The sequence below is a fragment of the Eleginops maclovinus genome, chromosome 6 (assembly GCF_036324505.1).
Source record: "Eleginops maclovinus isolate JMC-PN-2008 ecotype Puerto Natales chromosome 6, JC_Emac_rtc_rv5, whole genome shotgun sequence".
In the NCBI taxonomy this organism is placed as follows: domain Eukaryota; kingdom Metazoa; phylum Chordata; class Actinopteri; order Perciformes; family Eleginopidae; genus Eleginops; species Eleginops maclovinus.
In genome coordinates, this window is record NC_086354.1 from 3,009,772 (window position 1) to 3,037,205 (window position 27,434).

Consider the following 27,434-nt stretch of genomic DNA (forward strand, 5'->3'; position numbering starts at 1 on the left):
TTACCTAACACAAAAGCGACCACAGCGGTCTGGGCTCAGTTGCTTTTGCTCTAGGTCCACTAGCCCATGATGTGGACAGACGATGACCCGACTTCAGCCAAGATGTGATGAAGGGCGTTGGATCGAATCTCTCCAGTGGAGGTCCATTAAGGTCCACGAAAAGTAGTGAGGAGGTGCTGGCTTCACGCAGTCTATTGCGAGTCTTACTGTCCGTGTCATTCATAGCTGAAAAGCCCCTCTCGCACTCCGATGAAGTGGGCAGGTAAGTTCTGCTTGCAATGGACAGTTTCTCCAGCGTTTTGCCTGGTGCAGGTGCAGCATCTTGTAACTTCCAGTCGCGAAGCTCCTGTACTGCTTCACTAGCAGATTCACCGAGTTCTTTCGCAAGGGCCCGTATTTCTTTTTCCCCATACATTATAAGTGCGTTGCGGTCCTGTGGCCAAAAGCGCTTGTTGAGGGGTTTGAGCATATTGACAAGATCTGACTCTGGCATTCACTTCTTAAGATTGTCGATCACAGACTGATAGAACTGACCCCTTTTAATTTTGCCGCTGCACTCCACTAGCTCCACACCTTTGAACAGTCTTTGTGTTATGCGGTCCTCGGCCTTCTGTGCTGATTTACCTCCACACTCTTTCAAAGCAGAAAGTACATCGATGCACTGCTGAATCTGACAATTCGCGCTCACTATGTCGATGTCTCTTTGCTGCAACCTTAGTGACAGGGCCTGAAGCTCACGAAGCATGTCTTTCATGCAAGCCAGATCGGCTACAAATCCAGCGTTTGAGAGTTGTTTATGGAGCCCTAGGAATTTCTTCCTTTCCGTGTCATTACGAGATGGATCCTCACTTGCGATTTTGAAGTGTCTTGCTAAAGCAGGGTAGTTGTTCCAGACGGCCTTAACAGTTCTAAAACTGCTTGACACCCACCTGATGGTAAAAATCTGCCCGATTTTTAAAAGCTGCATATTCAACTCCGCTGCTGCCTCCTCCAGGAGTCTCGCATTCTTTGCGGACTGATTGTACAAACTGTACAACTTTGAAACAAAAATTTCGAAGTGGTTACATCCAGCAACAAGTTTAAGAGAGTCATGGACTGCCAATTCTAGCCGGTGACAAAGACAATGTGTAGACTGGATTTTGGGGAAGTCCTGTTTTAGGCGAGCAATGACCCCACTGTTTTTGCCAGTGAGGACAGACGCGCCGTCAGTGGCTATGCTGATGAGATTGTTAGACAAAAACTCGTCATCAAAACCTGCAACACGTAGAGCCTCTCTCAGGCTGTTGTAGATGGACTCGGCGTCTGTGCCCTCGACTAACTCTTTGAGGCCTAAAAACACATTATCCACATCTCCCTTTCCTGTCACGTCACATCTCACATATACAATCATATATGCACGTCCGTGCACAGTGCTCTCATCAATAGTGATGCTTATTTTTGACTGGGCCTTTTTAACGTTACATACAAACTTTTTCTGCATTTCGAGTGCAATGTGGCCAATAATCTCAGCACAGGATTTGTCGGATCTGTGTACAGCGCCTACCTTTGCCCCATTGATCTCTTGAAGCTGCATGACAGGTGGGAGTTTTTTAAATGCCATCCTTTCCTTTGCTATCATATACGCAGATCGGAAAGCATTGGACGTTTCCTCCAGCAACTTTCCGTTGATTGCGAGAATCTGGTTCGGCAGTATTGCTTGTTTTCTTGTTTCTGCCAGTTCTACTGCCCTGTTGTGCGCCACACTATCCCGATGCTTGCAGATTTTCTTACGCAAGTTGTTCTTAGTTTTACTGGATACGTCCCCGTTCATCCATTCTTCTGATAAGTGCACTCCACCTTTATCAGTACTGAGGAGAAGGCTTTTAGCATCCCTGCAGAGAGTACAGCCTATGGATCCATCCTTGGAGAATAGCCATGGGAGGCGTGTGATCCACTCACTCCACTGTTGGCTGGTCCAGCCATCCGGCAGCCGCCGGACCACCGCAGCAACTTCACCCCCCCGATCTCGAGCAGCAGGCAGGGAGGAAGAGGAAGCACAAGTGGGGTGGTCATCAGCAACATCATCATCTTCTTCCATATCTCCTTCGACCTCTGCTATGGTAATTGTAGTCATCACGTTAGAAGCCTCTTCTCTTGGCTCATCTTCTTGTGTCTCTTCAGCACACAAGTTATCTTTAACTGTCAAGTTAGCACGAGCAGCACTGACATTAGCTCCCTCCTCTCTCGGTACTGTTGTAACAGCAGTCACAAAGCCAAGGATGTGCTTCCACCAGCTACATTCGTTTGGTCTTCTTTATCAAGTTGTTTGGCAGTCTTTTTAAAGAAATTGCCCAGTGTAAGTTGTTGTTTTTTTCTTTTCAACATACTGTCAGCAGCAGCAACAATACCTTGTAAACATGTAGTGCTACAGTAAATAAACGATCACGTGAGTGAATTGGTAGTGGGCGGAGCTGCAAACAGCGGCAAGCAGGCAACACTTTTTTCATGAATCATAAACTCTAAATTGATAGTTTTCACGTGACGTCAGAATGCACGTTGGAGTGCAAGAAAAGCTTTCCACAGCTGTCAGCCACTGGAATTAACGAACCGATTACCTTTCATTCAAAATCACTTAATATCTCTTTGCTTAACATTGTCTGAATAAGGTAGTACAATGCAAGACAGTTGTTGCTCGGTTGATTGTTCAAATCGGCTAAGAGACAAGTCCGGACGATGTTTTTATCGCATAGGCTACCAGCAGATACAGAAAACTCAGACGATGCTCCTACCCCAGAAAAGCTTCCAAAGTCAAAACAACCCTCAAAGTATGTGTCTTTGCAGTGATCGTTTTATCAAATGGTAAGTTCACCTTATGTAATTAAAATACTTAAACCACCGTCACCGTGTTATGAATCGTGTAGTTTCATAGACTGGCTGAATATCGCAAATTGCGGGTGAGAGTTATCTAGCTCAGAGGATGCTATGCTTTCCCAGGATAACAGTAGGCTAACCTAGTTCAGCCTACACTTTACCAGTTAGCTGCTGAAGCTTGTTTTGAGACAGAGGGCTGATTTGTAAGAAAATAATTATTTGCAAATTCAACTATTCACGTGTATACTTTGAGGGCTGCCACTTTGATGGCATCTCCGAAGGCAGGGGTCACGTCTTATTGACTGTAACCACAACCTGGTTTTTTTTCTGCTGCTGATATGCCTAGTCCTGGCTTGTCTCCTCGCCGATTTGAACAACCAACCGAACAACAACTGTCTTGCATTGTATTACTCAGTCAGAACACATTAAGGTAGAGATATTCATTGATTTTGAATGAAAGGTAATCGGTGATCCTAGGTAAATTCCGGTGGTAGAACTAGACAGCTATCGAATGCCTTTCTTGCCCGCCAACTGGGCATTTTGACGTCATACAGCCTGACAACTATGAATAGAATTTTATTTCACTTATTTTACACCTTTGAAAAAAAACATTACCCAAAATGGCATTTATTTGGTCATCATATCAATATTTTAGAGAGCTCCCCTAAAATTTCGCAAACCATGTTCCCAGGGGAGCTCATGTCACCACTAGGGGAGCTATAGCTCCCCCTGCTCCCCTCCAGTTCGCACCCTGAATGGGAAATATAATACATTTGTAAAGATGTGGGGCTCATTTATGGAATTTCATGACAGCTGTGTAGTCTACTGCTCTTGTTTTGTTTTGTTGCTTTTTGTTTTGTTCACTGATCACACTATGAAGGAACACTTGTATGTGGGATACAAATGCTGTCTACCTGTGTATGTACATGCCTGCAAAAGGTCTGTTATTTTATTCTTTTCTTTTCTTTTTAAACCACGATGAGTAACAGTTAGTTACCAAACAAGCTATGTACCACTAATATCTGCATATTTCGAATTTTTTCAAGTGCCTTTTTATACTTATTGATGTGCATATGTATGTGTTTTGTTTTGTGTCTTTGTATTGTACTGTAAGAAAAGAAAAAAGACAATAAAAAAAAGGCACTACGATTGGTTCCTACAAGCAAACACTTCAGTAGAATGTCATAATTACAACACAATTCTACAAATAGTCCTCTTAAAGGAGGTCCCTTTGAATGTGTTTTTTTATTGTGTTTTTGTCCTCCACATCAATCCTTTTTTTCTTTCCTCTTCCTCCACAGACCGAAAGTTTATCATCGCCAACGCGCAGGTGGAGAACTGCGCCATCATATTCTGTAATGACGCCTTCTGTGGGCTGTGTGGCTACAGCCGGGCGGAGCTCATGCAGAAGCCATGCACCTGCAGCTTCCTGTACGGACCGCACACCAAGAGAGCGGCGGTGGCCCAGATGGCCAAAGCTCTGCTGGGAGCAGAGGAGAGGAAGGTGGAGATCTCCCTCTACACTAAAGATGGTAAAATACATCATCATTCTTTTTTAAATCACCTAGCCTGCAGACTCCACTGACGCTGACTGAAACCATAGCAAGAGATCAAGCAGCTGGTGGGACATCATCTTCATCACCATCATTGTGCGACCTACGCCAATAGTTCTGGTTGTCTATACCTGTACTGAGATCGTAGAGATACCAACGTTCCTTACCAGGAAATCTGTGATGGTTAGTTTCCAGCACCTCAAAGGCTTTCAGGAATAGCATCTGAGATTAGTTCACATTTGGCGTGGAAACTGTTTAGCAATCTAGACAAATGCCTGAAATCTGCTGAAATGTTGAGTGATTCTTCCAGGATAGATTTTGCACCCTTTACCAGATTGGTAAATCACCCATTGAGGAAATGATGGAGTCAAGCATTAAGGGTCCAGGTCTCAAAGCCAAACATGAGGATGGGCTCGACGGTGCACCTGAGCAGATTGGGTTTATTTGTGTTTAGAAGGTCACATGGTCATAATTTATCAAGTTTATTGCATGCCGCCCAGGCTTTTGCTTTTTTTGAGAATGTAAGTCTTCCCCAGGAGTCAATGATGAATAACCCCAGGTAGTTAAATCATTGACACATTTGAGGGTTTGTGCTTTGCTGTGAAAGAGGGCTTCAGCATCTATGGCGATTGAGGAAGGGGTTGTGAGATGTTGGCAAAGTCAAGATCGATGATGTGCACTGCTGGTACTCGGCAGGTATGAGTGCCTGCTTGTGGCTTGATCAGTAGTCCCTTGTTGTTTTTAGCTTCCAATGGCAACGATAACATAGTCAAAGAGGATGAAGTAGAGAAACAATTCCATCTCTTCGTCTGTTGGGATTACTTACCCAATCCATTTCCTTTGTGGGGTTAACTAGAAGTTTCTTAGAGAAGAAGAGGCTAATGTAGATTACTAACCCTAATGCTAAACCTGTAGATTTAAGCAGAAACAATGTTGTTAATCTAAAGTACACAGCAGAAGGAAGAGATTGAACGACTGTTTCTCACAACATTTATCCATTTCTTCGGAACATGTATGTCCAGCTCGGTTTAGGGAATTCATTAAGTTGGTGTTTGTGGTAATAAAAATTGGGGGGTTTATTTTCTTATGTTTTATATTGTTTTTACATCATGCATGAATGTTTTCAGTCTGCCGTTTTAAGTATGGTTTTATTGTCACGTGTTCTACATTTGTTGTTCTGTTTTGTCTAAATGTAATTATGCTGCTTTTTATATATGTATTGCTGATCAGCACTTTGGTCAACTTTGTTGTTTTTAAATGTGCTATATAAAAGAAGTTGGATTGGATTGGAAGTTCAGTGATCAAATCGATCAGTTTTTCCACATTACAACTTGTGTTGGTTTTCTACGCAGTAGTGCATCATTGCTGCCAGTCTTTGCATCCAGGTCATCACCAGAAGGGAAAAGACTGGGCACAGGAACAGTCAGTGTCATGCTGGTGGGTTTGGCATTGTAGATGAGTTTTTAAAGCGACCTGTCCTGTTTAACGTTCAACTGCTGGAAATCTTCTGTATTTGATGAATTTGGTAACAACATTTTTCCTATAGTCCACATAGAAGGGTTCAGGGCTGTTCCATCATGGCTGGTGGTTCGAACCAGGATCCGATACAATTCAACTATGGTGACGTATTCTGTTGCAGTTTTCGACATATGAAATAATGAACATGTGCCACATGTATGTTCATGGCCGCTATTAAACATGTGTGAGCGGCTGTAGCTCAGGTTCTCTCGTTGGGCATTGTGTCTGTTAGGGAATATTTTGCTTAGGTAGGTAACCTTTGACACAGTTCATCATTTATCATCAACGTTTCGCCCATTTTAGGACTAGAGCACAAGCTGACCGGAGATAGTTTATTGTTTAGGACATCTGGGCGCCTATTTATCTGGCTCCAGGTGCCCTTTGTGCGCATTTTCTATTGCCCTACATGACAGTTTTAGTTAGATAGCGTCCGTTCTTATTTAGAATGTTGATTATACACTCTGAACTGGTGAAAACCTGTTCCTACAGTGGAGTTCTTTGGGATTGGTTGGGCAACCGCTCTGTCACCTCGTGGCTGCAGCAAATGTCTTGTCAATTCTCCGGCCGTTAACTTGATAATAAACCTTCAGTGTTTGTCATCAAAGTTCCAGCTCTCCCGTGTCTCTCTGAGTTTCGTCTCCATTGCTCCAGAAGTTTCCATCACAGTGACAACATCACCGTTGGTGGATAATTGACTTGTGCGCTGATAAAGTACCTCAGCTGTGCTACTCCTCACAGTTTGGCCTGTATTCCTAAGTGTTATGGCTAACATGGTTCTAGGCCTTGGTACTTGGTTATTTGCTGCTGTCACATCTAGCGGCGGTTCATCATCCCACACCTGTAACCCCGTAGTTGGGGGTTGTCTCTCCACACGACAACATGGCCACCCTTTTTATCCATCCTCAATGAGGTACTTGTGTTTATCTTCCTCATATTCTCATCTGGCACCCTCTCAGCCCATTTAAAAGCATTATATTATAATATTATATGATTGATATTACTGATATGCTGCGATTGTAATGATGTAGGAATTTCCCATGGCATTATAGGATCTTGGTCCGATAAACATAACCATACAGAAGTCTGTTCACCTCTTTATGTTGCCTTATATCCACGGTTTTATCAAATAATGGACTCCTGTAGACCATGTTCTGTTTGATAAAAGCATTTAGTGAATAAGTAAATCATCGTCACAATTTCATCGCTTAAGAGTTGATGTGTTTTTATTGCAAGATGAAGCGAGTGTTGCTAATATTTTCAGCTGCTGATCGGATATTGAAGACTACATAATAATTCAGATCCTCTGCCTTTATTTTGATCTCATAGACTTTATTCCGTAGATTTTGTCAGCAGCTTCAACTATAAATATTTGTTTAATACATTCTGTTGCATCTCTTTTACAAATACTTGTTTTTGTCGCTGACAGGACAGTGCTGAAGTGTTGCTCAGAGCGGGGCTGCAGCCTCCCTATTAACATTTAATCCGACACTCACCTTTGTTATTGTTTTTATTATATTTCTTAGGAAATAACAATTCCCAGATATATTGCTTTTTCCTGGAGACGAGGCCTAAAATGGTGAATTCACTGACAGGAAATGAATGTGCAGAAGGATTACAGAATCAGGAGCAACGCTGACACAGCACTTTTTTTGCTGACCATCATTGGTTTATATAGAGCATCAGACTCTGCTGGGTGTTTCCTATTACCAGAATTAGAAATGAATGAGGCTGGTTATTAGCCCTGTGAGAATGTGGTTATGTAAGTTTTGAGGATTTTGCTGACATTTCATGAGAAGCATTGTAGTTTCTGAAGTTAGTTCTGCTGGTAAGTTTTTTCCGAGTGTTAGGGTTTGTCACTGTACCGCTCTATTGATCAGAGAACATACCTGCCCTGATGTTCAAACCTGTTACTATTGTTACCAAATGTTGAAGCCTCATATTGATTGACTATTAGAAGGACATATTTCAAGATATGCAGATCATTTATAAGACTTCAACTTTAAAATCATAAAAATCCTTGGTGCAAACTAAGACTTGATTGACAGCTTTTTACACCAGCCAAAATGTCCCACCCTTAGCCTATCACGTACAATGTGTTAGAGCACTAGCCAATAGGGTGGCTTAGGGATGACGTATTTTTGGATTATTGTAAAAATAAGATCTGTGTAAAACTAACCTGTTTGATGAATGCACGTTTTGTTCAGCCAGATAATCTCCAAATGTCTACCCTACTTTTATAGTTTTCGAAGCATAAATCTAATCACCAGAAGCTAAATGCTAACGTTATGCTATAAACGAACTGCAGAGGAGTACAGCAGGGTCGCAGGACTTCAACGTCACGCCAATTTAAGATCGTTTCAACTGACTTTCGTGCGCTTGCATATTTTTACAAAGCTTTTGCTTTTAGCCACACTGAATTTAACTAGAAGTCATGGCTGTTTTAAAGGGGCCATATTATGCTCTTTGGGGTATTCCCTTTCCTGAAGTGTGTTATTTATGTTTGTGTGCATGTAATAGCTCTGCAAAAGCTACAATCCCAAAGTTCAGGCCAGAGGGAGATTCTCTTCCATATCCCTCCCCCCTGCCGGAAACGCCTCGATTGGATTCCTGGTTCAGTTCCGTATCACGGTGCAGTCAGTGTGATACGGAACTGAACCAAGAATCCTGGTTCAAAAACTGAATTCTCGCCAATAGCAGTGCGAGCCGCTCCGCTTAAGCCCAGACGCAGCAACCTGTAATAAACAGCGTCTCAGGGCATGTTAACATTTAACAACTATTAATGTTGCATACCCACTTAACGGGAGGAAACCCAGCTACCAGACCATATTAACCATTTTTATCAAAACGAAACATAATTCCAACACCAAGCGTCTAAATCAGCACTGAACGAAAACAAGCTAACGCTACATAGCACAGTGTGAGCTACACGATTTTTGTACTTCATGCTATCTGCACAAACCACATACCATAAAAAACCTGAGATTCCACAGATTCCATTGGTATTCGGTCTCATCACTGTATGAACAAAAAGTGGGTATGCACTATATGCGATGCATAGGGGTGCCACACCGGGGGGGGGGGGGGGGGGGGGGGGACTAACATGCTAGAGAAGGGCGCCCTATCTCATAAGATTCCATCATAGAATTTTGACATACAAGAGGGAGCAGGGGCACCCCGAGCGCTGAGCGAGCAGGCACTAGTAGTGAGTTGACGTCCATGGGAAAAGATGGATCTTTTTTTTGCTGCATACCCCCCTGACACTGGGTAGCTGCGCCCCTGCATCACTGTACGACCAAAACTCACTGAACTAGCAGCCAAGAAAATCAAGAAACCCGCTTCACTTTACAGAGCCATAGCTATAAACAGTCTTTGCTGTTTGTGATCAAAAGTTGTGTTCAAGGTCATACAAACGCTGTTGAAGGTTAATCCAATGTCTCTGTGTCACTTTGAAAGGATTACTGATAATCCATCATTATTTATGTGTAATAAACAGGTACGGCACAAAAAGTGATGCCATTTTTTCAGTTTTATTCAGGGGCGGGACATTTGACACATCTCTAAGCGGTTGACCAATCACAGCAGAGATGCCAGTTAACCAATCAGAGCAGAGCGCGCTGTTGTAGGGGTGGGGGCATGAGCTCTTCAGAGCGTTTTCAGACAGAGTGAAAAGTGGTCATTTATGTACAGGCAGTGTGAGGAAAATAAAGCACTTTTTCAACATTAAAGCATGAAACCATTTCGCAGTGAACTTATATGGACCTGAAAAGTAGCATAATAGGGGACCTTTAAACAAACTTAGCGGGAGTGTTTACGTGTTCGAGATAATGATGTACAACGTCCTCAACAGCTTCTGTAATCCTATTCAGCCACTGGTTAATAACCATCGTTTTTCAGACACGTAAACCAAAATCACCAGTGGGGGGGGGGAACAAAACATGATCCATCCCTTAAATTTGTGTCAACCACAGACCTTATTTCGAGCTATTTTCCAAAAGCCTACGGAGAAATCCCACTGACTCTGAGACGAGGGAACAGGAAGTGGTCAAATACTAACTAACTTCCGGGTTTAAGGACTTGTTCCTGCGGCACTCTATTGAAGTGTGATTGTTCCATGGTGAAGTCATTATGTAACAGAAGTAAACAAAGGACTCCAATACCTTCAGGAACTGGAGGAACAAAGGGATTTTTAGCCTTTGTAGACCAAATACATGCACACATCCCTATATAACACACTACAGGAAAGGGAAAACCAAAAAGATAATAGGGCCTCTTTAAGGATCGAACAGACTGAATTTAAAGTGAATTATGGAGTCAGTGTTCACAATAGTGGGCTCAACTCTTCACTGACCATAGGACATTCTTTGTCCTCGAAAGCAAAGTCCTTTTTCAGCACCCTCTTTAACTTGAGTCAGTGGAACGGAGCAGCAGTTTTTGTCCCATTGTGTCTTTAGTAGAGCTTTGGTCAAATGTGGAAGACAGGGAGGTGAGATAGGCCCAGAGGATGGTTACATCACGGCATACTGTAAGAGCTGAATACTGTACTGTATGATTAGCCTGATAGCATCTGTGGGATTTCATTCACACACACACACACACACACACACACACACACACACACACACACACACACACACACACACACACACACACACACACACACACACACACACACACACACACACACTGCGAAAAACCTCTAGAGCTTTATCATAATAGTTCACTAATGTGTCTCCTTCGTCTACTTAACCGTTTTGACTTTCACCTCCCTGTGCGTGCACATACACCCACACACACACACACACACACACACACACACACACACACACACACACACACACACACACACACACACACACACACACACACACACACACACACACAGAAACACTCTAGCTAGACTGTAACTGGTTATAGACTTTGTTAATGGGGGGAATAAAAGGCTTCATTTCCAGTACACACACACCAAATGGTAACAATACATACTGATTACAGGGATTATAGGGAGGTTAAAAGCGACCTTCACAGCTACTGTAATATAATCAGACTACTGAGGTCACCATGGAGGGATGAGAGGAATTATATCTCATCATAAAAATAAATGTGGGGAAAAAAGAGCGGATACTGTTGCATATTGATTTGATCCTCTCTCATGTTCCTTCAGATGGTTGCAATATCCATCTGATGAAATGAAAACCTTACAGTCCTTACATATCTTCAACTGTCTTTATTTTATTTTCGATTCCTATATTTTCCAGATCTTCAGCTTCCTCTTCATCCCATCATTATCACCCCCATTGTCTAAACCCGGGTGGTTTCTATTCAACTGACAGCTGCACCTCCCCCCTTAACATAAACAATATAATGATGGGCTCTAACCACAAAATACTGTAGGTATTTATATAATCTTGTGCACATATTGATAAATGTTCTTTACATAAAAAAATCTCTCCGGATTTAAGGGTTATCTGAAAACAAAAGTGCAGTAGTACAAGGCAACATTTGTCTGTGGGAGTATTAAGGATCGGAACACTACAGAGGTCAGGTTTACCAGGTGAACACTCAGGATAGACAGTAGTATCAGTATGGTGATAAGTCGTGTATCAGGCACTCAATACTTCATTGGTGAGGAAAAGATTGAAACAGACACAGAAGTAATCAGAAACGTGTAGCTCTAAAATAGATAGAAGAGATCCAACATTAGCAGCTATACAGAAAAAGAAGCTCCAGTGTATTTCTACAGTTTTGAGAGGCATTTGTCAGGAAAGTCTACACCTGAGGTGTCCAAACTATGGCCCGGTTAAAGTATAATGGAATATGGGCCCCTCCTGAAACTTGTGCAGGTCTTATATTGTACTTCTCAAATATAAATGTTAAGATATATTACATAGTAGTATTCATCTGTTAATAAGTCCAACTTTTTAAATAAATTCAGTCAATTAAAGATGGAAACATTTTCTAACAAATCTTATTTGATAAAAAGAAAACCCCATAACTTATTTACATAAAAGCTTAAAATATACCCTTCATTTCCCCCCTTATTGTAAGCAATCTGAGGCTTCTGATCTAAGGGATGAGCTGCAACACTTTTTAACAAATTAAATGAAACCCTACGGAGAGCTGTTAATTTTTCCTTAAAGGATAGTCAACTATCAGGCATTTTGCTAACTTATAACTGAACCTATAAGACAATTTACCTCACCTCTAGTGAGGGGCCCAGCCCTTTGTATGATTTCTGTATGTGACACCCCTTGCTCTACACGATTAATGAAGTCATTTGATGATGAGTCAAAATGATGTGTTCTAGTGTAATTGTGTTGAATGTATTTTTAGGGAGAACCTTAAAATGAAGGACATGTTTTCCCACCAACGTACAATAGATATTAGAAAGGGTTTGGATTAACAACAGTATGCAGAGGGTTAACAAGGAGAATTGGTATTTACCACTAAGTTTCTGGTATCTTGACATTGAGAATGTATATTGTTTCCAATGCAATTAAACATTCATACATCAGGAAGTATGAGAGGAAGGGGTTTCTGCAATCAAATAGATAACATATGCTCAGTAGAAATGCAGAGAACCACAGGAGAGACCAAAACTGGAGGGGACGCTGGGATGTGCTTGGTGTGAAGACCAGTGTGTGTGTGTTTGTGCGTGCGTGCGTGCTAGGTGTGTACAGTATGTGAGAGCGACAGCCGGATAATCCATTGGCACTTTCCTTTAATCTCTAATCCGTTGTCTATCATTTCTATTGTCTGATACGGTACTTATGCTCTAATGAGAACTATGATCCTATTTCTCTATCTGTCCCCAAAGACTGGCTTTGACCTTCACTATGAATTCAACACACACACGCACGCACGCACACACACACACGCACGCACACACACACACACACACACACACACACACACACACACACACACACACACACACACACACACACACACACACACACACACACACACACACACACACACACTCAGTATAAAACACATGCGCTTTAAAAAAAAAAATTGTTTATTGACGGCATATTGAGAAAACATCAGGAAACGACAGATGTTGTGCTAAAAGTGTTGAGAGTTTTTCCCCAGAAGGTGTGTGTGTGTGTGTGTGTGAGGTAGTGTTTTGGGTCTGCCCCTATTTGACCCTCTGTGTGTGTACCATGGTGATGAGCGTAGGACGGGGTCGGGTAGGTTTCTTTGATAGTCTCTGTGGAGCATATAACTAGCACCAACTGCACAATAACCTCAATACAATGTCACAAACAAATAAAGAACAGATTCTTTCTGACATCTTGACAAAGTAAGGCATACGATGAGGGTATGGGGGGGCAGTCGGGGCTGACATGCATCAGGGAAGCTGCAAGATGAAACTGCCTTTATCTCTTTTTTCGTTTAATGTTTACTTCAGATCGGCATTAAAAGAGTGTTGGTCAATGCACAATTACTGGCAACAACATTAAGACTTCGGTTCTGCTCTATAATGAATTGTGAATTGCATTAACCCTTAAATGGTTTCTGTATTCTGGGGGTCATGTGACAGGTAGGGTGACCAGGTGTCCTGCTTTGTGCGGGACTGCACATCATTGTTTTCATTTGTCCCACACCAATAGCTGTTGTCCTGCATTTGACGTGGCTTTTATCCAAATGTGTTTAGAAAAGGAGAGAGGACTTTCACCATTAGCTGTGTCAGATGTCAATCAACAGAGAAATGTATGAACTTATGCGTGTAGACCTGGAGGGCGACTCCCAGATAGTTTTTTTATTTTCAATTGCGCACATAGGTGACTAAATTTTGAAGCGGTTCTTCCCCAAAACTCACAAGAAACGCCTGGATAGACATTATATCAATCTAAACTAGCTCTTAGCAATGCAGTAACATGTATTGGGGCTGTGGGGGGGAAAGGCATTAAGTAGGTGAACTTTATAGAATGAGAAACACTGAAGGGGGGATGGGTCAGGTAATCAGGTCATGTGACTTCATGTCAACATCTAGAAATATACTCAAATCAAAATTTAAATAGCAGCATAGGTTGACAAAGAGGATAATGTTCTCTTATTCCTTTATTAGATATTGGGGGGGGGGGGGGGGTTGATTCAGATATCATTTTTTTTCAAAGATGATTTTATATGAAATGTTGCAAAAGAACAGTATTACATTTCCCAACTTTGATGATCAGAATGTCTGTATCCTGGAGGATACATTTCCCAGATAAAGGTATGAAACATCAAATATTGAAATGATTTACCCTTTCAGTGCCAGGTGAATCATACTGATGGAGTTAAACAAGGATGTAGAGTTTGTAAGCCTTCAGCTGTGTGAGGTGAGAACAGTGTTAAAGCCCGGTGTCTGCTCTCAGATAACACAGCAAGCATCACTTCCTGTCTGCTGTCCCCCCCCACCCCCGAGGACTTCTTCAGAATGACATCTCCCCTCTCTTCTGTGTGTTTGTCTGTTGGCAGGAGTTTGTTTCCACTGTGCCGTAGACGTGGTTCCAGTGAAGAACGAGGACGGCCTGGTCATCATGTTCATCCTGAATTTTGAGCTCCCCACTGACCCCAGACCAGTCAACAGATCCCCGGCCAGAGAGCTGCACAGAGTGCTGCGAATCCCCTGGCTCACGATGGGTACGCTCCATTCGACTCACCACCATACTGTATGTTCTTGGTAGATTTTGAGGGATTTGACTCATTCGCACAAACTTGTAATGAACTTGTTATTTCCACATGGGAAAACGTGGTAGTTTCACAGGAACACCTCTCAAATTGTGACGTGACTACGTTTTTTTTTTCTTCTGGCCAGTGTCCATTGTCATGTGATCCCGGCTTAAGAACTGAAACATGGCGGACACCCAACTCAGTTTTGGTGGAAAATTGTAGGATAGTTTCACTATTAAAATTCTTTTTGATTACATTTCAATCCATGTCACAATTTGAGAGGCATAAGAAGCCGTGAGACAACAGGACACAGGAGTCGTTTACAGAATTTATTTTAGTTTATTTACCCAAAAATAAAAATAAATATTATAAACCAAGAATCTTTAATAACTACCTTTAAAAGATGTCAACAAAAAATAACAAACAAAAATTACCGCAACCGAACATTTGTTATCTGAACAAACCAACTGGGTTTTTCATTTACCCCAAAAATTAATTAAAACATTATAAAAAAAAGATCTCTTTAATAACTAGGCCTATAAAAAAGGTCAAAGGAGTTTAAAGCAAACTCCCTTATTTACATATTACAATGCGTGTCGGTAAACCATTACTACATTGAATAAAAGTAATTAAAAGTTACTAGGAGTTATTATAGCTTCGCAATACAAGTTCATTAAATAAAGGGAACCATGTCAATGATTGGAGTTCACCTCTTTTTAGTGTGTTCAGTGAGCCAAAACTATTCCGGGCTGACATGGAGAACTCGGTTCTGACTCACGTTGAACTTATCAAGTAGGGTTTGACTTTCGGAAATCTGAAGTGTTACCCTTTTGGAGCCAGGTCAACATAATAATGACTTCACATTCTCTAGACTAGCCGCCAACAATAGCACAGGATGAAGTTTAGGTTGTTTAGGTGCACTAATGTAAGCACCTGAGTGCTAACGTAATGTGAGGCAGTGCTTCCTGGGTAAATCCAAATATGGCTTCAGATCCTGGCTACAGTGCAAACAGAAAGTGCTCATGAGAAATTAAGCATAACATCATACTTACCTAAAGCACGATGGAAAGAAAATACAAATTTGACTTCAATTTCTATTTTTCTGACATGCCTAGTTTACACTGAAATGTTTCTCCACCCAGCTCGGCGGCAGCGTCTGCGCCTCCTCCTCCGCTCACTCACCCCGGGTGCAAGGAACCTGTCCCCAGACACAGAGCTTGGCTCTCCTCGTGTAGACCTCCCCCTCCTCGGACACGACTCTGTGGCCCTGGACAAGCTGCTGTCCCTCCCTGAGAGACAGCAGCTGGAGGAGGCAGGAGCTGGACTCCTGCTGTGGGACGAAGACAGGGAGGAGGAGGAAATGAGAGTAGGGGTGAGAGGAGGAGAGAGAGGCAGCTCGTTGGCACATAGGAGGAGGAGTGAGGGAGACAGAAAGAGAAGAGGGGGAGGAGATGGGCTACTTGTTGATACATCTGCAGCAAGAGGAGGGAGGAGAGGTCTGCCCCCCCCTCCAGCCTCAGCACCCCCAACTGTGGCCTTGCCTCTGGCCTCCTCACAGGCAAGGTAATTCATCTGCTCATAAAAGATATGACTGCTGTTATAATATTACGTATGTGGTGTATAACACACAGATACAATGTTCTGCTTTATGCTATCACTCATGCTCCTATTGGCTAGCGCTCCATAACATCATTGTATGTGATTGGCTAAGGGGCAGGACATCTCTAAGTGATTGACAAATCAAAACAGAGCAGACCAGCTAACCATTCAGTACAGACTGGGCTCTGGTTTCAGACAGAGGGTGAAAAGAGGTGCTGAAGCACACGTGATATATAAAATGGAGTTTGTTCCACCTCATCATCCGATCAGAGGGCAGTATACAAAATTTGACCTAGACTTTTATGATCATCTGTGTGTGAAGTGCTCTTTTGTTTTGATGTGTGTGTGATGTGACAAGACAAGTCTGTGTGCTGACAGCCAACTTACATTGTTTCCAGGAGGGAGGAGCGAGGGAGAGGCCGAGGAGAGGAGGAGCGTCCTCTCCCATCCTGCAGGTCTGACGGCAGCAGGGCCACATTAAAACACTCATCCTCAGTGGACGCTATCAAGCTTGGGCAGAGTTACTGGGAGAAGAGGCTGCAGCTGAGACACAGCTGCACCGGTGAGAATCACACTGCATGTAAATCCTCCTCCATCTCCTGTATTCAGCACTGGCCCTTAGAATGACCCTAATCAAGCCCAAGCACGGACTACTGCTACGTTATACAGCCACGGAAAAAATGAAATACCACTTCAGCATTATCAGTTTCTCTGGCTTTATTATTTATAGACATGTCTTTGAGCTAAATGATTTTTTTTTTATTGTATTCTATAAACTACTGACAATTTGTCTCTGTGTTGGAATTCAACAGACACTGGAATGGCTGCCATACATGTAGAGATATAGAGTAGAGATGAGATTTAAGAAAAATGCGGCTCTATATTATTGTGTTGCTATTTCAGAAAAAGTGTGATTTGTTTTCCTCTGGTTAAAAGTAGCTCATTTAAAACACCATGTGCCGAACATATAGGCCAGTTAATAAATAAAAAGAGTACATTTAATGTTCTAACTGCTACTGACTCTATCACAAAATATACCTCCTTTCCATCCCTACCTTTTTGTATGCTACTTTCTAGCAGCATGAAGAAGGAAAGCTAAAGAAGGGCTCTAACATTTCCTCAACATGTCAACCTGTCTGCAGTTTATGGTAACAAAGGACAAAAAGCTCTTATTTTAAACCAATACAATTTTATAGTCATACAAATTGTACATGTTTCTCCTGTTAAACCACTTTATCAGTGTAGATAAATACTGACAGACATGGCATTAACAAAGAGAAAGAAGAAGATACCACACAGAGAAATTGAGTTTTATTATGTTAGTATTTAGTACAAATACACATGCACAGGATTTGTATGGAGAGGAGTCAGAGCAAAGGGAGCAGGTATTGGGTTCAGTGCCTTGCTCAAGGACACCCCAGCAGGCGAACTCTCTCCAGCCACCAGTCCACACTCTGTACTTGCTAAGATTGGGATGTGAACAAGCCTGACCTACTGCCAACCGTACCTCTACAGTGAAACTAATCAAACACTGGAGAAAATGATGCTCCAAAAACAATTAAAGAAAATAATTAAAAAAGGTGTTTCTCTTGTAATAGGTAAACAAATCTACAAACAGCAAAGGTGAACATTGCTTGATAAGATTTCTTGAAATAAGATGGGATATTTAGATAAACCAGATCATCAGCTGGGAATACTTATTTTGAACTAAATTTGACCAGGACCAGGAAATGTTGTTACGGTAAACCACAAAGGTTATTTCCAATAAAAATGCAAGATAAACGTTTCATCTGAGATACAATGCTTTCAAGAGTCTCTGACTTAACACAATTTAAGAAGCATTGTCTAAAAACAAGAGCCTATATCTCATTGCATTGTAACTTCTTAAGTTATTAGGTATTATACAAATTGTAAATACATATTCTGACTAGATATTAGACAATATACTTGGCAAGATTTCCAGTTTTTGTAGTGAAAAGGAACTAGTTAAACTGAATCATTGTACATTTTTTAAAGGAAACAAGTAAAAATGTGTGTAGGAAATAGACAAATGAAAGCGTATTCCTCTGTTGTCAGATGTACTCTGGGTATGTGAGTGGCAGTGGGAGCTACAGTAGGTATCTTTAAGACTATGAGCAGAAAATAACCCTGCTGATGTTTAAACTTCTGCTTTTGGTAATCATTTAAAAATGAATTCCATTTGATTTTGATTTGACGTACTGTAACCCTGCAACACAAGTTATTTCCTCTCCTTCTTCAGCTGGTATGCTCTCCATCAGGAAGAGCAGTGTGCCGGTGGGGACGTCAGACACAGAGTCAAACTGCTGGTCAAACAGCCAGGTAACACATGCAGGAACACACACACACACACACACACACACACACACACACACACACACACACACACACACACACACACACACACACACACACACGAACACATCATGCACTTTTACAACATAAAACATATCTTTGAAAATGGTGTAATTACCTCAACTACATCATTTATCCATCAATTATTTGTGCATCTGTAATTTCTACGTTTTCTGAATGGACTCAATTATATAAAGTATATACAGTTTATTAAATTGATTCATCAATGACTAAAACATGAATTGAAATGTGGCGCTCTGCTGTCAAATTGGTTGTCATGGCATTGGATTTTTTGGGGGTTTTAGCGCCACCTAGTGTCTTTCTAGTGAGGAAACACTCATTATTAATCCTGTCTTTTATTTTGATACTTACCTTCAGCTGATGTAACTTCCTGTGATGTCAAATCTAGCTAGAGTAGGAAGTTCATTACTTCAGTTGAGTCAGAACATGCCAAGGTGAAGAGATGCTCATCCTTGAAGGACGTTCTTGCCCTTGTTAAGGCTTTGCTTGTAAGTCAATGTTTATGATTTTGTGTATGAAGGACCAATTTATGCTTTTATGCATCTTAAGTTAGTTTGTAGTCAAATTAATGGCAATAAATCGTTTTTGTGTAGATAGAATATCTGAAGAACTTCTGCAAGTCATGTAGAGCGAGCAAGCTAACTAGTATGTTATTTTCCTCACGTGATTTCTATTCTACACTGTGTATGTATGTAGAAGGATGAAGCAAACACACTTTTATGTACATTTCTGTTTGTTTATTTAGTTTACGAAGGAGAAAAGGAAGAATTCTGTAAACTTGAAGGATGGAGTAAATGTTCAAAACCCACTTCTGCCTCAGAAAGTCATTCCATCGTTCTATTGTTAGCTGTCTGTCTAGTCAAGTGAATGGGCGCCTGGTGAGGACAGAACAGTAAAAAGCATCCAGCACAGCGGGCAGAACTACTCAAGGAGAGTCATCTTCAATTGTGTCCTACTTCTCATCATCTTCAACACTGCTCACACCCGGCTCACAGCATATCTGAATGATGGATGGGAAAACGACAGTTGAAGAGTCATCTCAACACCCCGCAGTAGAACCCAAAACGGCACCTAAATCTACTATGGAAACCAGGTCAGTCGCTCGTACGTCTTCCGGTAAATTTGCATCAATCAAATCATCATCTAGCAGAGCCAAAGCTGCAGCTCATACTAAATTGGAAGCAGCCCGCACACGAGCTGAATTTGCCAAGAAGGAGTCAGATATTCTGATTGAGAAAGCACAAATTGAAGCTAGATTAAACAATCTCAGACATGAAAAGGAGGTGATGGCTGCTTTAGAAGAAGCTAACGCACTTGAAGCAGAAGATGAGCCTGAAGAGGTTGACGATAAATCATTCTGCCGAGAAGTGGAAGAGAGAACGCGTGAATATGTTCAGCTACAGTTAACAGAAAATGTTAAGCCACCTGTACGACCTATATCACCAATAATTCATGTGCTGAAACCTGAGTCTCCCCCGAGACAGCGCCTTACTGAGTTCACACTTGAAGCTCATTCTTCTAAAATGCCCAACCCTACCAGACCAGCACCGCAACCCACCAAGTCTATACCTCATCACACATCTCCATGGCAACCTACAGCTGGTGCAGGACAGTTCTCACCTCACAAAAGTGTTTCACAACGGCCAGTAGATGGCAGTCCAGACATTAGCGATGTAGCTAGATACTTGGCACGCAGAGATCTGATAACCTCCGGCCTCTCACAGTTCGATGATTCTCCTGAGAACTATTGGGCGTGGAAATCATCGTTCTTCAATGCCATTATTGGATTACACCTCAGCGCCAGTGAAGAGCTGGACCTCCTAACTAAGTGGTTAGGGCGAGAATCTGCACAGCACGTCAGGAGAATAAGAGCTGTGCATGTAAGTAACCCCTCTACCGGACTGACCAAGGCTTGGGAACGCTTAGAAGAATGCTTCGGTTCCCCAGAGATCATAGAGAAGTCACTCTGCGACAGGCTCACAAACTTCCCAAAGGTCACCAACAAGGATCCAGTGAAGCTGAGAGAACTCAGCGACCTCCTTCACGAATTAAAAGCTGCTAAGCTAGAAGTACCTCCCTGGCCTTAGCTACTTGGACACTGTACGTGGCGTCTCTCCTATCGTGGATAAATTACCATACAACCTCCAAGAGCGGTGGCTTAAGCAGGGCTACAAGTACAAGGCCACTCATGGTGTAACCTTCCCTCCATTCTCCTTCTTTTGTGAGTTCGTCAGCGATGAGGCACGAGCACGCAACGATCCAGGTTTCAGGCTGCAAACTGGTAACACGGAGTACCTAAAGCAATGCGCCCCTGGTAAGAAGCCGCAGAGGAGTCTAGTGTCTGCCCACAAAACAGACGTATCACAAGAGGGAGGTTTCAGGCCACAAAGCTGGTGATGTTGAGAAGCAATGTCCCCTTCATAAGAAGCCGCATCCTCTCAAGCGCTGCAGAGGGTTCCGCAGCAAACCCTTAGAGGAACGTAAAGCCCTTTTGAAGGACATCGGTGTCTGTTTTAGATGCTGCTCATCAACAAGTCACATGGCCAAAGAGTGCACTGCAGTCATTAAGTGTAAAGAATGTGATGGTGAGAGGCACGTCACAGCTCTCCATCCTGGACCGCCACCGGCACTACCTGTGCATGGCGGGGAGAGCGCAGAAGAAACACCGCCACCAACTGTCGACTCAAGCTGTACTGAGGTGTGTGGAGAGGGTCAAAGTGCACGGTCCTGCTCCAAGATCTGCTTAGTTAAGGTCTTTCCTGAAGCACACCCAGAGAGAGTGACAAGAGCTTATGCGGTTCTAGACGACCAAAGTAACCGGTCTCTTGCAAGACCCGACTTCTTTGACATGTACAACATCAAGGGATCAGACTCACCCTTCACACTGCGTACATGCGCTGGGACAGCAGAGATGACGGGTAGAAGAGCCACAGGATTCATTGTGCAGTCACTAGATGGAACTACAACGCTCACCTTGCCCAAGCTAATAGAATGCAACAACATTCCAAGCGACCGTGCAGAGATCCCAACTCCTGAAGCGGCTTTATACCACCCTCACCTCAAGCCCATAGCTCACTCCATCCCACCACTGGATCCTGAAGCCAAGATCCTCCTGTTGCTGGGTCGCGACATACTCAGAGTCCACAAAGTGAGAGAGCAGCGGAATGGTCCACATGATGCTCCATATGCGCAGAGAGTGGACCTGGGATGGGTCATCGTAGGTGACGTCTGCTTAGGGAGCACTCATAGGCCTGCAGCTATTCAAACTTACCGCACCAACATCCTAGAGAACAAACACCCTTCCTTCTTCAGCCCCTGTCTTAACAGGCTTCATGTCAAGGAGAAGTTTGGGTCTCTGTCTGAACAGACAGCCGTTCCAGACATTCACAGATCGTTTGAATGCACACTAGGAAGCACAATCTTTGAGACAACCAAAGATGACAACAAGATAGGACTTTCTGTGGAAGACAGACTGTTCCTAGAGCTCATAGATAAAGAGATGTTCATGGACAATGCGAACAGCTGGGTTGCCCCACTGCCATTCATAACACCTCGCGAACGCCTACCTCAGAGTCGTGACCAGGCACTCACGCGGCTGACTTCTGTCCAACGCACTCTGGAGAAAAGACCTGAAATGAAGAAGCACTTCGTCACCTTCATGCAGAACATTTTTGATCGTGACCACGCTGAGCAGGTTCCTCCTCTCCCAGCTGGGAAAGAGTGCTGGTATTTACCCATCTTCGGGGTTTACCACCCGCAGAAACCTGGCCAAATCAGGGTGGTCTTTGACTCAAGTGCGAAGAGCCATGGCGTATCACTCAATGATGTCCTGCTGTCTGGACCCGACCTGAACAACAGCTTGGTCGGCGTTTTGTTGCGGTTCAGACGTGAAGCCATTGCAGTGACTGTGGATATAGAACAAATGTTTCACAGCTTCGTTGTCAGGGAAGACCATCGAGATTTCCTGCGGTTCTTCTGGCACGAACAAAATGATCCCGCCAAAGACCTCTGTGAGTATCGCATGAAGGTTCATGTATTCGGCAACAGCCCTTCTCCTTCAGTTGCCATATATGGACTTCGGCGCGCTGCAGCTCACGGCGAGGAGGAATTTGGCTCAGATGCACGCAGCTTCATTGAGAGGGAGTTCTATGTGGATGATGGACTTCTGTCACGACCCACAGCCAGCGAAGCCATTGATCTACTGAAAAGGACACAGAAGATGCTTGCCATATCCAACATCCGTCTCCACAAAGTGGCATCCAACAGCAAGGAAGTCATGGAAGCATTTCCTGTCGACGACCGCGCCAAAGGGCTCAAAGAGCTTAACCTAGATGCTGATGCTACACCTATTCAGCGGAGCCTAGGCCTGAGATGGGACTTAACCAAAGACACTTTTACCTTCCAAGTGACCGACACAGTGAAACCTTACACACAGAGAGGAGTCCTAGCCACCATCAACGGACTATTCGATCCACTGGGGTTTGCTGCGCCAGTCACAATCCAGGGAAAGATGCTGCTGAGAGAGCTTTCAAGCAAGGCTTTGGATTGGGACTCTCACCTTCCTGCAGACAGGGAAGCTGAATGGAACACATGGAGAGATTCTCTCAGCGATCTTCAGCAGTTACAGATTCAAAGACCTTATGCTGCTACCACAGTTTCATCGGCAACAAGGAAAGAGCTACATGTATTTTCAGACGCTTCAGTGAAAGCTATTGCAGCTGTCGCCTATCTCAAAGTCATTGACGCAGAGGAGAAGCCTTATGTCGGATTTGTGCTGGGCAAAGCCAAACTAGCTCCACAGTCTGTGCACACCGTCCCCAGATTGGAACTGGGAGCTGCTGTTCTAGCCGTGGAAATCGCAGAGGTCATCGCCAGTGAATTGGACATCGATCTGAATGCTGTTGAATTCTACACAGACAGTCGTGTAGTCCTCGGATACATTAGTAACCAGACCAGGAGGTTCTACGTATATGTTGGCAACAGGGTGCAACGTATCAGAAGATCGTCAGAACCTATGCAATGGCACTATGTCTCCACAACCTGTAACCCAGCCGACATGGGCACTCGGTCTGTGTCTGCAGCCATGTTGAGTGACAGCACCTGGCTCAAGGGGCCTGCATTCTTGTCACATGCCAGCAAAGACCCAGACACAGAATCCTACGACCTCATTGACCCTGATTCAGATGCGGAGGTACGAGCAGCCGCCACTCACCTGCTCCCTGAAGGGTCTAAGCTTGAATGTCAGAGGTTCGAGCGGTTTTCTACATGGAAGAAGCTGATCAGGGCCATGAGCTTGCTAGTCCATATTGTCCAATCCGTCAAAAACAAAGCACAGGATCAGACATGCCGTTCATGGCATTACTGCAAACAGCCACGCAGCGTTGAAGAGCTGGCAAAAGCAGAAAACATAATCATCAAAGGTGTGCAGAAAGAGGCCTTCAAGGAGGAACTTACCTGCATAGCCGCTGGAAAAGACATCCCCACACATAGTCCTCTGCACAAACTCAGTCCCTACTGTGATGAAGAAGGAATATTGAGAATAGGAGGACGGCTCAGACATGGCGATCTAGAATTCAAAGAGAAACATCCTCTTGTTCTTCCAGGGGGTCACGTTGCGAAACTGCTCGTAGAGCACCATCACCAGCGAGTGATGCACCAGGGTCGAGTTTTCACAGAAGGAGCAGTGCGATCTGCTGGATATTGGATCATTGGAGCAAGAAGACTGATCAAGCACGTCCTGCACAACTGCATCACCTGCAGAAAACTCAGAGGCCGAGCAAACACTCAGTTGATGGCAGACCTACCACCCGATCGCTTGAGCATGGAACCACCCTTTACCTTTGTGGGCCTAGACGTATTTGGTCCTTGGTCAGTTGTCACACGGCGCACCAGGGGAGGCCAGGCGAACAGCAAGCGGTGGGCTGTCCTTTTCACGTGTCTTAGTACACGCGCCATCCACATTGAGCTGATAGAGTCAATGGACTCCTCCAGTTTCATCAATGCCTTCCGGAGGTTCATCAGCTTGCGTGGACCTGCCAAACAGATTCGATCTGACTGCGGTACCAATTTTGTTGGTGCTTGTCGAGAGCTGGGGTTCCTGCAGACAGACCCAAACCTGTCCCGACATCAGAAGGTACCTAGGAGAAGAAGGTTGCACGTGGGTCTTCAACCCGCCTCATTCCTCTCACATGGGAGGCAGCTGGGAGAGAATGATAGGGGTATCCAGACGCATCCTAGATGCAATGCTTCTCCAATCCAGCCACGTTCAGCTGACACATGAAGTGCTTTCCACTCTCATGGCAGAGGTAACAGCCATAATCAACGCGAGACCACTTTCCCCTATCACGACAGACCCAGACTCACCTTTCCTACTCACGCCAGCGATGCTTCTCACCCAAAAGGTCTGCACTCCTCTTCCTCCCCCAGGAGGTTTTGACGCAAAAGATCTGCACAGGCAGCAATGGAGGCAGGTGCAGCACCTCGCAGAGGTGTTTTGGAACAGATGGAGAAGGGAGTATCTTGGGACACTTCAGAGCAGAGGAAAGTGGCAGGCCAACCGTCCAAACCTCCAAGTTGGAGATTTGGTGCTGCTGAAAGACCAGCAGGTGAGTCGCAACGACTGGCCAATGGGGCTCATCAACAACACCTTCCCAGACAAAGATGGTAAGGTCAGAAAGGTCGAGGTCAAGATCTTCAAGAACGGAGCAGCCAAGACCTACCAGAGGCCTATATCTGAAACAGTGCTTCTCATGTCCCACGACAACTGAGAGTTACAGGACTGTGCTAGAGACTGTAATTGGTGTGTTTATATAGTTTAAAATTATAGTGGTATCTCGCAATACCAGGCGAGGAGTGTCATGGCATTGGAATTTTTGGGGGTTTTAGCGCCACCTAGTGTCTTTCTAGTGAGGAAACACTCATTATTAATCCTGTCTTTTATTTTGAAACTTACCTTCAGCTGATGTAACTTCCTGTGATGTCAAATCTAGCTAGAGTAGGAAGTTCATTACTTCAGTTGAGTCAGAACATGCCAAGGTGAAGAGACGCTCATCCTTGAAGGACGTTCTTGCCCTTGTTAAGGCTTTGCTTGTAAGTCAATGTTTATGATTTTGTGTATGAAGGACCAATTTATGCTTTTATGCATCTTAAGTTAATTTGTAGTCAAATTAATGGCAATAAATCGTTTTTGTGTAGATAGAATGTCTGAAGAACTTCTGCAAGTCATGTAGAGCGAGCAAGCTAACTAGTATGTTATTTTCCTCACGTGATTTCTATGCTACACTGTGTATGTATGTAGAAGGATGAAGCAAACACACTTTTATGTACATTTCTGTTTGTTTATTTAGTTTACGAAGGAGAAAAGGAAGAATTCTGTAAACTTGAAGGATGGAGTAAATGTTCAAAACCCACTTCTGCCTCAGAAAGTCATTCCATCGTTCTATTGTTAGCTGTCTGTCTAGTCAAGTGAATGGGCGCCTGGTGAGGACAGAACATTGGTCTTGCAGATATGCCCGAGTTGTTGCTTATGTAGTGTGGGCTTTCGTTGTTTTTGAGTTTTACATATTTTTTCACCTTTTTCTCTCTGACCTCACTATGTTTTGTTTCTGGTAATATTAGAGGTACTTTATATGCAAATGTTAACCATTTAAGTTGCACTCATATAAAGTTCTTAGCTGGAACATCACGCTTGTGCCTAAACCCACTCTATGCTAATCTGATTGTAATATTGTGTGTGTTTGTGTGCTTTGAGCCGCAGATGAGTCAGGGCCTGCTGGAAACAAAGGCGTTACCTCCTGGAGAAATCAGACCCCCCATCAAACTGATGGACAGAACCCACAATGTGACTGAGAAGGTCACACAGGTCAGTGGAGATCACCTGGCAATGTTTCTTTTCTTATCTCTGAGAGTGCACCCAGAAACCCAGGGGAACTCATCCTGTACAATTGAGAACCATGTACTGACATACTGACTGTTAGTTATTTTTGATTGATTTTTCATTGAGTGGTGCGGGAATGAGTCCTGAAACACAGAAATGAGTGAGCACTGTAGCACTTCCGGTAACCTCGTCTCAAAGCCAAACATTTTTGAATGTGTTTTTTTAGTAGCCTGATTTAAGGTCTGTCGTTAACTCAAGCTTAGTACATGTTCTCATTTTGTTCTACGACTTACAGTGGTATGCAAAAGTTTGGGCACCCCTTAGGAAAACCACTGCATCAGTTTGTCACTTGCTGAGCTTTTGAAGCAGCAACTTCATTTTAACATATGTTATACCTTATGGTAACAGAAACATCTCAGTAGTGAAATAACTTTTATTGGTCAAACAGAAACATGTTTATGTGCATTCAAACAAAAATAGGCATGTGCATAAATTTGGGCACCCCTAAGAAATAATTCCATTAATATTTAGTATTGCCTCCTTTTGCTGCAATAACGGCCTGTAGACGCCTCCTGTAGCCACAGACAAGTCCCTTAAGCCTGGCAGGTGGTATTTTGGCCCATTCTTCCACACAAAACGTCTCCAGTTCAGTCAGGTTTCTTGGCCTCCGTGCATGGACAGCCTTCTTCAAATAAATCCATACATTTTCAATGATGTTAAGGTCTGGGGACTGGGATGGCCATTCCAGAACATTGTACCTGTGCTTCTGCATGAATTCCTTGGTGGATTTTGATCGGTGCTTAGGATCATTGTCCTGCTGAAAAATCCAACCCCGGCGTAGCTTCAACTTTGTGACTGACTCTAGAACATTCTTGTCAAGAATCTCCTGGTACTGTAAGGAATTCATGTGGCCCTCAACTTTAACAAGTTTTCCAGTACCTGTGCTAGCCACACATCCCCATAACATGATAGATCCTCCACCAAAT

General features: G+C 43.4%; 1 protein-coding gene across 1 annotated transcript in view; it reads left to right on the forward strand.

Annotated features, from left to right (window-relative positions):
- The window catches only part of LOC134865971 (potassium voltage-gated channel subfamily H member 6-like), a 55,285-nt gene that overhangs the window by 7,246 nt on the left and 20,605 nt on the right, over positions 1–27,434 (forward strand). The window contains exons 2-7 of the mRNA XM_063885843.1: positions 4,152–4,382; positions 14,385–14,549; positions 15,722–16,142; positions 16,577–16,740; positions 18,439–18,518; positions 26,323–26,433. Coding sequence (XP_063741913.1) covers positions 4,152–4,382; positions 14,385–14,549; positions 15,722–16,142; positions 16,577–16,740; positions 18,439–18,518; positions 26,323–26,433 — 1,172 coding nt within the window. The remainder of the gene's footprint in view (positions 1–4,151; positions 4,383–14,384; positions 14,550–15,721; positions 16,143–16,576; positions 16,741–18,438; positions 18,519–26,322; positions 26,434–27,434) is intronic.